Source organism: Zalophus californianus, chromosome 4, assembly GCF_009762305.2.
Source record: "Zalophus californianus isolate mZalCal1 chromosome 4, mZalCal1.pri.v2, whole genome shotgun sequence".
Lineage (NCBI taxonomy): Eukaryota > Metazoa > Chordata > Mammalia > Carnivora > Otariidae > Zalophus > Zalophus californianus.
The window spans coordinates 64634656-64650214 of record NC_045598.1 but is presented as its reverse complement, the minus strand read 5'-3'; the positions used below and the strand labels follow the sequence as shown (position 1 = coordinate 64650214).

Genomic DNA, 15559 nt, shown 5'->3' with positions numbered 1-15559 from the left:
CCTGTAAGAAAACAGTCACCAAAGCTATCTTTTAAAAAAAAACATCTTGTAAGGGGCGCCTGGGTGGCTCAGTCGGTTAAGTGTCTGCCTTCAGCTCAGGTCATGATTCTGGGGTCAGTGAGGAGCCTGCTTCTCCCTCTCCCTCTTCCTGTGGCTCCCCCTGCTTGTGCTCCCTCCCTCTCTCTCTCTGTCAAATAAATAAATAAAAATATTTAAGAAAAATAATAGAAAACCTTGTAAGACTTTGAAATCTTTAGTGATTTCTAATGTAAAAATTTCATTAGTGAAGTTTTAACATTCTTATATTCCTGAGTGCCTCAGTTTTCTTTGAGATATATGACCCCCTACTAAGAACATTTCTTAAGTGAGACAAAAATTTGTTACTACTTTGATTTTAATGTCCTAGGAAAAGGGAATGGCTTTTCTTTTTTTTTAATTGAAGTATAATTAACATACAATTTATCTAGTTTCAAGTATATAACATATTGACTAGAGAATTCTATACATTACTTAATGCTCATCATAAGTGTGGTCACCTTCTGTCACCATAAAATGTTACAATAGTACTGACATTTTCTATGCTTTACTTTTCGATCTGTGACTTAGGTATTTTAAAACTTGAAGTTTGTACCTCTTAATCCCCTTCACCTATTTCACCCATCCCCCTCACCCAGCTTCCCCAACAAACCACCAGTTTGTTCTCTGTTTTTAAGAGCCTTTTTTTTTGCTTGTTTTATTCGTTTCGTTTCTTAGATTTTGCATATAAGTGAAATCATTTGATATTTGTCTTTCTCTGACTTATTTGACTTAGCATAATACGCTCTAGGACCTTTCATATTGTCACAGATGAAAAGATTTTATTCTTTTTGTGACTGAATAAATATTCCATTGTATGTATACCACATCTCTATCCATTCATCTATGGATGGACACTTCTGTTGCTTCCATATCTTGGCTATTGTAAATAATGCTATAGTAAACATAGGGGTGAATATATCTTTTTGGATTTGTGTTTTTATTTTCTTTGGGTAAATACCAGTAGTGGAATTACTGGACCATATAGTGTTTCTATTTTTAATTTTTTGAGGAATCTTTGTATTGTTTTTCAGAGTGGCTGCACCAATTTACACTCCCACCTGCAGTGCATGAGAGTTCCCTTTTCTTTACATCTTTGCCAACACTTGTAATTTCTTTCTTTTCTTTTTTTTGTTTTCTTTCTTTCTTTCTTTCTTTCTTTCTTTCTTTCTTTCTTTCTTTCTTTCTTTTCTTCTTTCTTTCTTTCTTTCTTTCTTTCTTTCTTTCTTTCTTTCTTTCTTTCTTTCTTTCTTTCTTTCTTTCTGATACTAGCTATTCTGAGCAGTGTGAGGTGATATCTCCTTGTGAGTTTGATTTGCATTTCCCTGATGATTAGTGATGTTGAGCATCTTTTCATGTGTCTGTTGGCCCTCTGTATGTCTTTGGAAAAATGTCTGTTCAGGTCCTCTACCCATCTTTTAGTCAGATTGTTTGGTTTTATTTTTGGTGTTGAATTGTATAACTTCTTTATATATTTTGGATATTAACCCCTTATTTGATATATCATTTGCAAATATCTTCTCCCACTTGCTAGGTTGCTTTTTTGTTTCGTTGATGGTTTCCCTTGCTGGGTGCAAGCTTTTTATTTTAGTGTAGTCCCAATAGTTTATTTTTGCTTTGGTTTTCCTTGCCGAAGGAGACATATCCCTAAATACGTTGCTAAGGGCAATGTCTAAGCTATGTTTTCTTTTAGGCGTTTCATGGATTCAGGTCTTACAATTAGGTCTTTAATCCATTTTGAATTTATTTTTTTGTAAAAAAATTGAGGATGATTTTAATGAGTTCTTTTGGGATATGAAGTAGATGTCATTTATATCTCTAATATTAATATTAAAGAGCATGAATCCTCCATTGTCATTTATCCCCCCTGTGTGTTATCCAGTGCTCCTACAGGCTCTCATATTTCTAAGTTCCTTTCTGTGTAGCTAGAACTACCCCTTAACTGCTGTGTTTTAAGCTTCCTTGACCTGATTCTGTACTTTAAACTTAATATTCCTGAAAGCTTACCAAACTTCAGAAGTGTCAGTACGGAATTGTAAAAGTGGTTAAATCTCACAATTTGGTTGACTTCTCATTTTTGTTCTCATGGTTACTCAGTGCTGGTTTTAAAATCTTACGTCAGTTGTACTCAAATAAAAACATGGAATTCAGAAAAGTCTTGTTTAGATAATGTACTGGGTACATTTATCTTAATTATTATCCCAGGAATTTTAAGTAACTAAAATTTTGTTTTTAAGTAATTATAAGTATTTTTGAAAAATCATAGTAGAGCATGATCATTACATTAAGGTGGAGAGCAATAAAACATATCTTGAGTGTCATTAGTAAGCTGTTCTGGTGAGCCTATGAAACATAATACTGGGCAATTTTTAGTGGTTTTTTTTGAAACACTTTAACAGCTTGGATTCTTGATTGCTAAATTTCTAAAATGAAAAGTGAAAGTCACAAATTTCTCATTAAAATTTTTTCTTACTCAGGCCAGGCTCTGTTGTGCCCACTACTCTGTTTCAAGGAATTAAAACAGTAAATCCAACATTTCGGGGCTACTCTCAGCAGGTAAGTCTTCATTCTTTTTCATTCATAACATTAATCTTTAATTAAAGTTAGCACAATGCCGTTATGCATTATGCTTTTATGTAGTAATTTGTATTTCTTCCTTTATAATTTATTTGTCCATTGTTTTAGGTCATCACTTCTTGTGTGTTTATTTACCAAGAATAATAACCTATTGTCATATTTTTAGTTTATATTTTTCCACCTTTCTTATAATTTTATATTTTTCTAGAAATTTTTAAATTTTGGGTTGAGAAATGTCTCTTTGCTAGTGCTTTTAGCTTCAAAAAGTTACACATCTAGAGATAAATTTCCACCTATATTTTATGCTTTCTTTTCTTTCTTTTTTTTTTTTAAAGATTTTATTTATTAATTTGACAGAGAGAGACAGTGAGAGCAGGAACACAAGCAAGGGGAATGGGAGAGGGAGAAACAGGCTTCCCTCTGAGCAAGGAGCCTGATGCGGGGCTCGATCCCAGGAGCCTGGGATCACAACCTGAGCCGAAGACAGATGCTTGATGACTGAGCCGCCCACGCGCCCCTGCTTTATTTTCAAAATATTTAATTCTCTGCATCTGTCATTTATTTTGTGTTACAATCCAAATTTTATTTTTCACAGTTACTACTAATTGTACCAAACTACAAATTTAAGAATTTTCTTATCTGATTTTTAAAGTTTCTTCTTTATTAATTTTTATGCTTATGTTAATATTTTATAGGTTCTGTTTCTGGACTTTCTAATTCATTTCATTGACTTGTATTTTTTTTGAAGTAGGGCAGTTTCAATTATTGTAGCTTTATATATTTTCCTTTAATGTTAACACCTGGCCCCCACATATTTTTCTTTTTCAAAACAATACCTGTTCCCTTTTAATTTTTTCTGATGCACATTCCTGGATCACCAGACACTGATTTAGTGGATGTGAGTTGGGTCTACAAATTTGTATTTTCTTTTTTCTTTTTTTTTTAATTGAAGTATAGTTGACACACAGTGTTATATTTGTTTCAGGTGTACAGCATAGTGATTCAACAATCTAACACGTCACGCTCTGCTCATCACAAGTGTAGCTGCCATTTATCACCATACAACACTATTATGATACCATTGACAGTATTTCCTCTGCTGTACCTTTTATCCCTGTGACTAATTCATTACATAACCGGAAGCCTCTACCTTCTACTTCCCTTCACCCATTTTGCATACCCCTCTACCCACAGATTTGTATTTTCAAAAAGCATTCCAAGTTGGTCAGGGATTTTTCTTTGAAGTATAGTACAAGATTGAATGAAACCTTAATTTTAAGCCAAACTTATAAAATATTTGAATTTAGGACATCTCTGAATTCTAATTGTCCTATGAGGCAAGTCCGTGTTTTCTTTTTTTATTGAGATTTTTTTTATTTATTCGAGAGAGTGAGAGAGATAGTAAGAGAGAGCGTGAGTGGGGGATGGGGAGAGGGAGAAGCAGACTCCCCGCTGAGCAGGGAGCCCGATATGGGACTCGATCCCAGGACCCTGGGATCATGATCTGAGCCGAAGGCAGACGCTTCACCGACTGAGCCACCCAGGCATCCCAGGTCTATGTTTTTTTTATGTCTTCTCCATTTTTAAAAAATAGCAGTACTAAAAGCCTACCTCTAGATCATCTTCAGTTTTTAAATTACTTCTGTTTTATTTACATAAATTTTTATTTTTTTATTTTTTCTAAAGATTTTATTTATTTATTTGACAGAGAGCGAGAGAGAGAACACAAGCAGGGGAAGTGGGAGAGGGAGAAGCAGGCTTCCCGCCGAGCAGGGAGCCCGATGCGGGGCTCGATCCCAGGACCCTGGGATCATGACCTGAGCTGAAGGCAGATGCTTAACAACTGAGCCACCCAGGCGCCCCTACATAAATTTTTAGAACATAGTGCTTCCCATCCCTTCAGTGCCTGGTGTTTCCTCAGTATAATGCCTGCACAGAAATCAGTTTATAAGCACATTTTATGTATTTTTTTCTTAATTTTCTATGTGCACATATTTTTAATGAAATGGTAATATCTCTGTTGCTTATATATTAGGATGCTCAAGAATTCCTTCGATGTTTAATGGATCTGCTTCATGAAGAATTAAAAGAACAGGTCATGGAAGTTGAGGAAGATCCTCAAACTATAACGACTGAGGAGACCATGGAAGAAGACAAGAGCCAATCAGATGTAGATTTTCAATCCTGTGAATCTTGTAGCAGCAGTGATAAAGCAGAAAATGAAAATGGCTCTAGAGGCTTTTCTGAAGATAATAATGAAACAACAATGTTGATTCAGGACGATGAGAACAATTCTGAAATGTCAAAAGATTGGCAAAAAGAGAAGATGTGCAATAAGATTAATAAAGTAAATTCTGAAGGAGAATTAGATAAAGATAGAGACTCTGTATCTGAAACAGCCGACTTGAACAACCAGGAAACTGTCAAAGTGCAAATACACAGCAGAGCTTCAGGTGACAATTTAATACTTTGAAAATAGTAGTGTCTCATTCGTGGACAATGCGTGCAAGTTAGCATATTTGTATTTAAGATCATAACTCACCATTTTCTGATGTTTGGGGGGAAAATCAGCATGGCATCTGAGTAAAATCAGAACACATTTCTGATTTACGTGTTAATGTTCACAGTCTATTTAACATAATAAAAGCAGAATAGGCTGATTAGTAACTTTAGCTTAATACTTTGTGTGCAGTACATCACATTATATAATTCAGTTTGAAGAAAAGAGGAATTAAATAGTGGTTACTTTTGGGCTTTCAGCTAGTAGAGTTAGCAGTATTCACATATGAGTGTTAAATTAATGTCATTTTATGCATATTCTGTTAAGATCCTGGGGAATAAGCAAAATAACCTAAATTGTAATTTTGTAATCTTACACACTTTTCGATTTAGATTGCTGACATTGGAGTCGTATCAGCTATGAAATATTTGGCATATGTTTTGATGTAGGAGTTTAACTATAATGAACCCTGTTATGATAGATTATATCATAATGCTAGTTAGTGTTCTTTTGAAGAGAGCAAATGGCCAGATGAAAGATAATTGAGTTGGGTTGCTTTGCATTTTACTTTCATTTCTTCAATAGTTAATTTATCTGGCTTAATGTGGTCTTTAGTTTTTTGGTTTTATTTTATTCACTTGAGAGAAAGAACACAAGCAGGGAGAGAGGCAGAGGAGAGGGAGAAGCAGACTCCCTGCTGAGCTGGGAGCCTGACTCGGGGCTCGATCCCAAGACCTGGAGATCATGACCTGAGCCGAAGGCAGATGCTCAACCATCTGAGCCACCCAGGTGCCCCTGGTCTTTAGTTTTTTAAAGCACATAAAAAAACCATCAGAAGTTTAAATTCTCTGATCTTAAAAATAAGTGAGAGACAAGTAATATAAAAAGGTTTATCTTCTGTAATTTCTTTTTTTTTTTTTTAAAGATTTTATTAGAGAGAGAGAATGAGAGAGAGAGCATGAGAGGGGGGAGGGTCAGAGGGAGAAGCAGACTCCCTGCCGAGCAGGGAGCCTGACACGGGACTCGATTCCAGGACTCTAGGGTCATGACCTGGGCCGAAGGCAGTCTATCAACCAACTGAGCCACCCAGGCGCCCTATCTTCTGTAATTTCTAATGAATGAAACTACTAAACAATTTATTGGTATTGAATGAACCCAAAATTCCTTCTTGAGGAAGAGGATATTTCCTTGAGTACGGGAATACTAGTGGTTCACCTGTGTACAGCGCATAAATGCATTCTAGTCAGGAAAACATGTTAGGCTCCTTAATTATAGTGACCTTCTGTTTAGAAGTGTTTAGAAGTTGTTTAGTCAATAAATACATGAAATGTCAGTATTGAAAGACTTAGCCTAGCCTGCTGTAGACTTCTGTTCAGGCCTTCCTTGTCAAAAGCCTGATTAAGGGACATAGTGGTTCTGTATTGTTCCGTAGCAGACTTGTTCTTCTACATAGTGACTAATTGATGACCTAGATTAAGGATCTGAGCTTTTACATTTTACAAAGACCTGATTTAAAAATGTGACAAAGACCATATATGGCGTGTAAAACCTAAAATATTTATTATCAGGTCCTTTACAGGAAACATTTGCCAATCCTTGTCTTTGATAATACTAACTTTATTCTCTTCAGGAAGTCCTAGAGTAAGTCTCCTACCCTTTCTTCCTCCACTGTGTTTTTTTTTTTTTTAACATTTTGTTTATTTGACAGAGAGACAGCGAGAGAGGGAATGCAAGCAGGGGGAGCAGGAGAGGGAGAAGCAGGCTTCCCACTGAGCAGGGAGCCCGATGCGGGGCTCGATTCCAGGACCCTAGGATCATGACCTGAGCTGAAGGCAGATGCTTAACTACTGAGCTACCCAGGCTCCCCTCTTCCTCCAGTATTAAGTAGTCTTTTTTTTTTTTTTTTAGTCATGGTTGAAATCATGAGAAATGCCCTATGTGAAAGTAATAAAAGTCACTTATTTTGCATTATCTGGAAAAATCCCTGAAGTCATTCTGTTTTAGGATCTTTTATGAGCAGTTCTCTTTTCCTCACTCAAATACTGATTGAGCACAGTCCCTTGCCGGGGAGTCTGTGTTATATACTAGGATTCAAACGGCAAACTCTCAAGATAGCTGTCATGAAACTTCTATTTTCCTGACTCATAATTTCCTTCTAAAAAAGGCCCTTTCCTGATAAAGGAATGTATTTCCTTTTATCACAGTAGGAATAAAATAATTTGTTCTTTATGCCTAAATTTCTTCTTAGATTTTGATTATAATGTTAATTTGAGAGAATGACCTTTTTTTCTCCTACATGGTTTTAAAGTTTTTTAAAAACTATCACAAATATTTGGGGCGCCTGGGTGGCTCAGTCGTTAAGCGTCTGCCTTCAGCTCAGGTCATGATCCCAGGGTCCTGGGATCGAGCCCCGCATCGGGCTCCCTGCTACGCAGGAAGCCTGCTTCTCCCTCTCCCACTCCCCCTGCTTGTGTTCCCTCTCTCGCTGTCGCTCTCTCTGTGTCAAATAAATAAAATCTTAAAAAAAAAACTATCACAAATATTAAAAAATACTAAATGAGAACAAATATAATCTTCTTTGGCTTTATGTTTCCACTGCTCCCTTCTTGAATTGCCTACAGCAGTAATGTGTTACAAACATTATTTGGATTCCTAGGCAGAAAATCACTGTTATTTTGCTTAGCGAGGACCTTGTCTATCAAATATTTCACTTGTCATTTATTAATGTGAATTGTGTTCAAAATCTCAAGTGAAGAAACCATTAAATTAGTTAATATTGTTTGATAAGTGGGTTAATTTTACTATTTGATATAATAATACAAATTTTAAATATTACAGAATATATTACTGATGTCCATTTGAATGACCTGTCTACATCACAGATCCTCCCGTCAAATGAAGGTGTTAATCCACGTTTATCAGCAAGCCCTCCTAAATCAGGCAATTTGTGGCCAGGATTGGCACCCACACACAAAAAAGGTAGAAGTTTCAGTTAACTCGGATTCCTTTGCTTTGATAATTTAAAGTGTTAATTATGAAATATCATTCAATACTTTAAAATTGACAGCATAATTTTATACAACCATGATTTGAAATTTTTGTGTGTGTGTGGCACAAATTTACATAGAGTAGAAGTCACTCTTTTGGTGTAGAGTTCTGAATTTTAGCACATTGCATAGATTCTTGTTACCACCACCACAAACAGAATATGGAAGAGTTTTAACACCCCCAAAGAATTCCCTTATATTACCTTTTTGTAATCAGATCATCCTCCTACCCCTCCCCAAACTGTAGCCCTTTTGATCTGTTCTCTATTACTATTGCTTTGCCTTTTCCAGAATGTCATATAAATGGAATCATATAGTACATAGTCTTTTGAAACAGGCTTATTTCACTTAGTGTAATGCATCTGAGATACAGTCATGTTGCATGTCTGAATAGTTCCTTTTTATTACGGAGTAGTATTTCATTGTATGACTATACTACTGTTTATTCATTCACTCTGAGGAACATTTGAATTGTTTCCAGTCTTTGGCGGTTATGAATAATGCTGCTATAAACATCTGTGTACAGGTTTCTGTGTGAATGTAAGTTTGTCTAGAGTAAATACGCAGAAATGGGGTTATTGAGTTTTACATTCGTTTTATGCTTAATGTTATATGAAATTGTTTTCCAGAATAGCTGTATAATTTTGCGTTCCCACTTGACTATGTATGAGAATTCCAGTATTATAAAATGTAAAACTTCGAAAACTCTTAGGAAAAAATATAGGAAGGAGGAAGTCTTCATGACCTTGTGTTAGACAAAAAGTTTTTTAAAGATGTCAAAAGCAATATCCATAAAAGAAAAAATTAAAAATTTTCTTGGCAAAAGACCCTATTAGGAGATTGAAAAAATAAGATTGGGAGGAAATATTTGTAAATCACATAGCTGACAAAGGGCTTGTGCCCAAAATATATTAAAAAACTCTCAAAACTTAGTTATAGAATCCTTTTTTCAAATAAGGCCTTACTTGGATGCAAAAACAAATAAGTAGAAGCAAAATTATTCTGATTGAAGTCGAGCTGAGGAGACCAAACACCCTATTTCATCTTGGTTTCTCTTAGGGATTTTTTTTTTTTAAGTAATTCTCTTGAATGGTATTTGGACAAAATTCCATTAGCATAGTAAATTTTATTGTTAAGGGTTCCAGAGAAAAATGCTAAAGGAACTACCTTAATTTTTTTTTTTTTAGCTTTATTTTTTTTATTGTTATGTTAATCACCATATATTACATCATTAGTTTTTGGTGCAGTGTTCCATGATTCATTGTTTGTTCATAACACCCAGTGCTCCATGCAGAACGTGCCCTCCTCAATACCCATCACCAGGCTAACCCATCCCCCTCCCCCCCTCCCCTCTAGAACCCTCAGTTTGTTTTTCAGAGTCCATCATCTCTCATGGTTCGTCTCCCCCTCTGACATACTCCCCTTTTCTTGAACTACCTTAATTTTTTAAAAAAATGTTCTACACTTGTTTTTCAATCCTAGCTCAATCTGCATCATCTCCAAAGAGAAAAAAACAGCATAAGAAATACCGAAGTGTTATTTCAGACATATTTGATGGAACAATTATTAGTTCAGTGCAGTGTCTGACTTGTGACAGGGTGAGTATGAGGGAATTATAATGCACAGGGAATTTCTGTCAAATGCTCTTTAAAACAAAACAAAAACCTGACAAATGGAATGAAATGTTTAATTTTTTTCTCCTTGCTGCTGAGGGTTATACATGCATTTCTTGTGTTTACATCAGTATAAATTGATTCTAGGAGTAGAATTTGTTTTTTGGAAGTAATAGCAACATTTTGAGAGGATGGGTCTTGACTTGTCATTGGACAGGTATGCATTAGAAGCAAGAATTAACTCAGTTTTTCATTTCTGGTCACATTTAAAGGTGATGTGTTGCTCAGCAACAGTAAATGATAACACATGCATATTCTCCCAAGGCTGGCAAAATTAATATGCTGGGAAACTTGTTATTCACAGGCACAAGGCTGTGAATGTATCTTCTACATTTGGTGGTGTGGCTTATAAATATTTTCTTATGTTAAGATTAGGGCTCAGATAATAAAGGTAGTGTCAGATTGATACGAGCATAAATTAAAATCATGAGTTTTTAAATCATATCTCTAAATCTCAGAATTAAGGAATATAAAATGACTTATATCAAAAAAACCTCAAAAATAAGTTTTTAATTATTGTGTTAGATTTGTAAGTCAAATCCAAGGGCTTTCAATAGGATCATTTTAATGTAGGCTATTTGGGTACCAGATATTTAAATGGAATCATCCTGAAATGTTTTCAGCTATTTAAGAATTACATGGCAGGTTTTACTTCTTTTTTAAAAAAACATTTAAAAACTATCATGAGAGGTCATTTCCGAAAATAAATACCATAGTAGTCCTTAAGAGTTTGGTACTGAGTCTATAGTGTCTGGATGTACTTCTCTGTGCCACAGTGTCCTCGACTGATGGGCATGTTAGTAGTTACCTCATAAGGTTTATGTGAAGATTAAATTTAGAACAGCACCTGGTTCAGAGCAAGTATTTTTGCTATTGCCGTTACTGTTAGTGATTTTTTTTTCGGTTTTTGCTTATAAATTGCTTTGTGCAGTCTAAGATTTGTTCTTATAATTATGTTTGTGTTGGATTATTTTCATTCCATTTTAAACACGGAACAATTTTAGGTGTCTGTAACCCTCGAGACCTTTCAAGATCTGTCCTTGCCAATTCCCGGCAAGGAAGACCTTGCTAAGCTGCATTCATCCAGTCACCCAACTTCTATAGTCAAAGCAGGATCATGTGGCGAGGCATATGCTCCACAAGGGTGGATAGCTTTTTTCATGGAATATGTGAAGAGGTATGTATGTATTTTCTTTGTATTAATTGATTGTTAAAACTGCTGTTTCTGCTGTACTGGCAGAACACTTGCTTTTTTTTTTTTTCTGTCGATAATGTTTCAGGTTTGTTGTCTCATGTGTTCCTAGCTGGTTTTGGGGTCCAATAGTAACCTTGCAAGATTGTCTTGCTGCCTTCTTCGCCAGAGATGAACTAAAAGGTAAATATGAAACAGTTTTCAACCTTGGCTAATTTGTGAGTGATCTCAAATACTAGTGGGACTAAATATAAAATGTATATAAAAAAGCTAAGTTTTAAGGCGGCTTAAATAGTACTTGCCCCTATCAACATAGTTGCCAGTATCTGCTATGGTAACATAAGTAACATAAATCATATCCTGAAATAATTTATACAAATTTCTGTAGTATAAGACAATATGGTAGGTGAGGTGTCTTAAAAAGGCGCTGGGATTCAACGAAGGGAAGATTCAACCCATATAAAAGACTTGTATATATGGAGTACTCTGAGATCCTCCATAGTATTTAAGATATTCCACTGTTTTTGTGTGTTCGGCACCTTGCTGGCATATGTAACAGGCAGTCAGTAAAGTTCGTTGAGTGAATAAATGGAAAGGATGTTACTTGAGATAGGCCTTCAAGGTTGAAAAGAGAGAGAGCTGAGGGTATTTTAGGCAAGGTAAATATCATGAACTGACTGTTGAGCAGAGACTAAAAAATGTGAGCCTTGTGTTACTGTGCTGCAAAATCAGCATGTGGCAAACTCCCAAGAATTGCAGAACCAAAAGAAAATAAATTACTTTTATTTTGAGAGGAATGACCAGATATGTTCTATTTCCAGGTGACAATATGTACAGTTGTGAAAAATGCAAAAAGTAAGTGTCATTGACAGTGCTTTGAATCGCATGTTTTGTATTATAAATGGTATTTTTCTTGTTCATTTGAATTGGGTATGTGAGGCTAATTTTGCACCTTACTTAGAAAAATAAAGGCTAGTAAACTTTGTCCTAGAAAAATAAAGAGACAGGTTGTTCTGTAAAACAAATTTTAGGTAAAAGTTTGATAAATTTAATAGGCTTATCTAAGATGTGGAAGTTTATATATATTTTGAGATAAAATAAGTGTGTAATTTTCCATAAAACATTTTCTAAATATGGTATAAAAGATATATTAGGATATGTAACATACAGTTTGATTATATAAGTTTTGCCATCATAAATAAGACAGTGTTCTCTTCTGACTTACCATGTTAACAGACTAGATTCAGGAAGTCAGTGACTATAAAGGTACTTAGTTTTCAAATCTGTAGAAAATTCAGAAACGTTATACCAACTTTGATGTTACCTGTTGTATGATGGCAGAATAGAAAGTTAAGAAAAGTACGGTATTTCTTTACATCTGCTAGTTGCCTTTTAAATGTCTTGTAATAATTTAAACTTTTAAGGCTTCTTGGTGGTAAGTTAGAAAAGAAAAGTAATAGAATTGAAGACAGATCTATTTGTGTGAACTGGAGAGTTTTTCTGAATCTCTGTAATAGAAGAATAATGGTGTCCTAATAACTAGAACTTTCATAATAACAAACATCTGGCTGTTTAGCAATAAATCTAGGGAAATGGTGATCTGTGACTGTTGGTTCTCATGACAAAAAAATGGCGTATTGTTTGGCCAATAAGGATGAAAAGCTGCTTTGTACTTTCTACAAGAAAAATCTAATGAATTGGAAAGTATTTATTAGTTTGTCTTGGAAGCTGTAGCTAATAGCTGAAGAGGGAGTGGCCTGGAGGGGGAACTTTCCTTGAAAACATTAACTAGGAAAAAGATAATAGTGAAGATGGAAAAGAACCTTGCATCTGCCCCAAATCCAAAGTAGGTGTCTGTCAAGTGTACATTAATATTGATCATTAATAATAACCACCCTTGAACTCAAGTTATGTGTTTCCACATTTAAGAATAAAGATTATATTGCCAAAGTGGGAGTGAGGAATGGGCAAAATGGGTGAAGAAGGTCAAAAGGTACAAATTTCCAGTTATAATTTAAATCATGGAAATGTAATGTACACCATAGTGACTATAGTTAATAATACTGTATTTCATATTTGAAAGTTTCTAAGATGGTAGATCTTAAAAGTTTTCATTCATTACAAGAAAAGAGAAAAAATTTTGTGACTATATATGACGGTTGTTACCTAAAATTATTGTAGTGATCATTTTGAAATGTATACAAATATTGAATCATTGTACACTTGAAACTAATACAGTATTACATGTCAATTATGCCTCAATTTAAAAATAATAAAATAATAAAGGTTATATATATATTTAAAAAAAAATAAAAGTTACAGGGGTGCCCACCTGACTCAGTTGGTAGAGCTTGTGAGTCTTGATCTCGGGGTTGTGAGTTCAAGCCCCATATTGGGTGTAGAGATTACTTAAAAACAGCAACAAAGGGGCACCTGGGTGGCTTAGTCAATTAATCATCTGCCTTCGGCTCAGGTCATGATCCTCAGGATCCTGGGATTGAGGCCCACATTGGGCTCCCTGCATGGTGGGGAGCCTGCTTCTCCCTCTCCCTCTGCCTGCCGCTCCCCTCGCTTGTGCTCTCTCTTTCTGTCAAATAAATAAATAAAATCTTTAAAAATAAAAAAAAACAATAACAACAAAAAACTAAAAAAAAAAAGTTAAAATATATTGACCTGATCAACCAATTCTATAAAATTGGTTTTTTATTTTACCCAGTTTTACTTGGTATCTGGATGTTATAAAGGCATAGCCAGACCATAACACTAGCACATTTGTTTAAAAAGATAACTTTCATCAGAGAATTAACAACTCCCTAAATTTTTATTACTGATATTGTAAATATTTTTTTTTTACAAAAGGGACTCCAGTGTTTCATTACTATTATGTATTTTTAAATTAGTAGCATATAATTCAGTAGTGAGCATTTTTTGTCCTTGTGTTTTCTAAAAGATTTTGCTGTATATTTAAAAATACTAGGGATGCCTGGATGGCTCAGTCAGTTGAATGTTTGGCTCTTGATCTCAGCTCAGGTCTTCATTTTAGGGTCGTGAGTTCAAAGTCCTAAGTTGGGCTCCACACTGGGTGTGCAGTGTACTTAAAAAAAAAACAAAAAACAAAATAAAACTGAACTAAAGCTTTTGTAGATTCATATGGGAAACAGGTTTACTTAAATTTGTTTTTTTTTGTTCCTCCCCAGGTTAAGGAATGGAGTAAAGTTTTGTAAAGTACAAAAATTTCCTGAGGTATGGGCTTTATTATAGTTAAGTTTATGTTGTAGGAACATAAGACTGTAACATAATACCATGTAGCATAGTTGAAGAATGGAATGGTTCTATTGACCAGTTGCTGTGTTTATATACCCTATTAGGATTATCCATTTTTAAGATACTGAGTTACATAGCAAATAAGTGCCCTTATATGTAAAACTGTGTTGACCATAGTTTAATCAGACCTTGTAGGATCTTGAAGGTTATAAAATATAAAATTAGAAAAGCTAGTAGCTGTGAACTTATTAGGAAGTACCAGGTTTCACCATTTCTATATTTCAATATCTCTGGAATCAGGTTATCATAATGGCAGGGTAATGTTTAACCTTGACACTTAATTCAATATCTATATATAATAGATTCCTTTATCTAGCATACAAAACAATAGAATTTTGAATAATCTTTATCTTTTAGATTTTATGCATCCATCTTAAAAGATTCAGACATGAACTGATGTTTTCCACCAAAATCAGTACCCATGTTTCATTTCCACTGGAAGGTCTGGATCTTCAGCCATTTCTTGCTAAAGATAGTCCAGTTCAGATTGTTACCTATGATCTTCTGTCAGTCATTTGTCATCATGGAACTGCAAGTAGTAAGTATATAGGTTTGACATATGTCTAGATAAAAAAAAAAAGTAACCATCTAAATTGATCTCTTAAATAAGACTTGAGTAAATAAAAGAAAAATGTAAAAATAGATATATTTTTAATTTTAATTTTATTTTGGTTGTCAAAAACATGGCAGAAAATTTTAGGAAATTGAATAATTTTGCTATGAAGTTTGAAATACTGGAAATTATATTTTGTATAAAATTTAATAAGGACGTTAACATCATTTTTACACTTTTTTTAAAGATTATATTTTTGTCCTTATTTTCATTTCAAGTGGTGGTGGTGAGGATATATACTGGAAAAAAAATATGAGTATAGTTCTTGCATATCTCAGTCTCTGCTAAGAACTAAGGATTCAAAAAGTACTTTAATTCTTGGGGCGCCTGGGTGGCTCAGTTGGTTAGGCTTCTGACTGCGGTCATGATCTCAGGGTCCTGGAATTGAGCCCCTGAGTTGGGCTCCCCACTCAGCGGGGAGTCTGCTTGTCTTTCTCCCTCTTCCCCTCACCCTGCTTGTGCTCTCTGTCTTTCTCTCTCTCTCTTTCTCTCAGATAAATAAAATCTTTTTTAAAAAAGTACTTTGATTCTTATGTTAATTTTGTATTATTGAAATTA

General features: G+C 34.6%; 1 protein-coding gene across 4 annotated transcripts in view; it reads left to right on the top strand.

The window, feature by feature from the left end:
• Positions 1-15559, top strand: part of USP33 (ubiquitin specific peptidase 33) — a 59558-nt gene that overhangs the window by 27523 nt on the left and 16476 nt on the right. For 3 of the 4 annotated variants that reach the window (XM_027614441.1, XM_027614422.1, XM_027614406.1), the window contains exons 9-17: positions 2553-2631; positions 4688-5105; positions 7991-8131; positions 9682-9797; positions 10877-11049; positions 11153-11247; positions 11886-11919; positions 14262-14307; positions 14746-14926. In XM_027614441.1, the coding sequence (XP_027470242.1) occupies positions 2553-2631; positions 4688-5105; positions 7991-8131; positions 9682-9797; positions 10877-11049; positions 11153-11247; positions 11886-11919; positions 14262-14307; positions 14746-14926 (1283 nt within the window). The remainder of the gene's footprint in view (positions 1-2552; positions 2632-4687; positions 5106-7990; positions 8132-9681; positions 9798-10876; positions 11050-11152; positions 11248-11885; positions 11920-14261; positions 14308-14745; positions 14927-15559) is intronic. The other variant, XM_027614416.1, reaches the window with a different exon arrangement.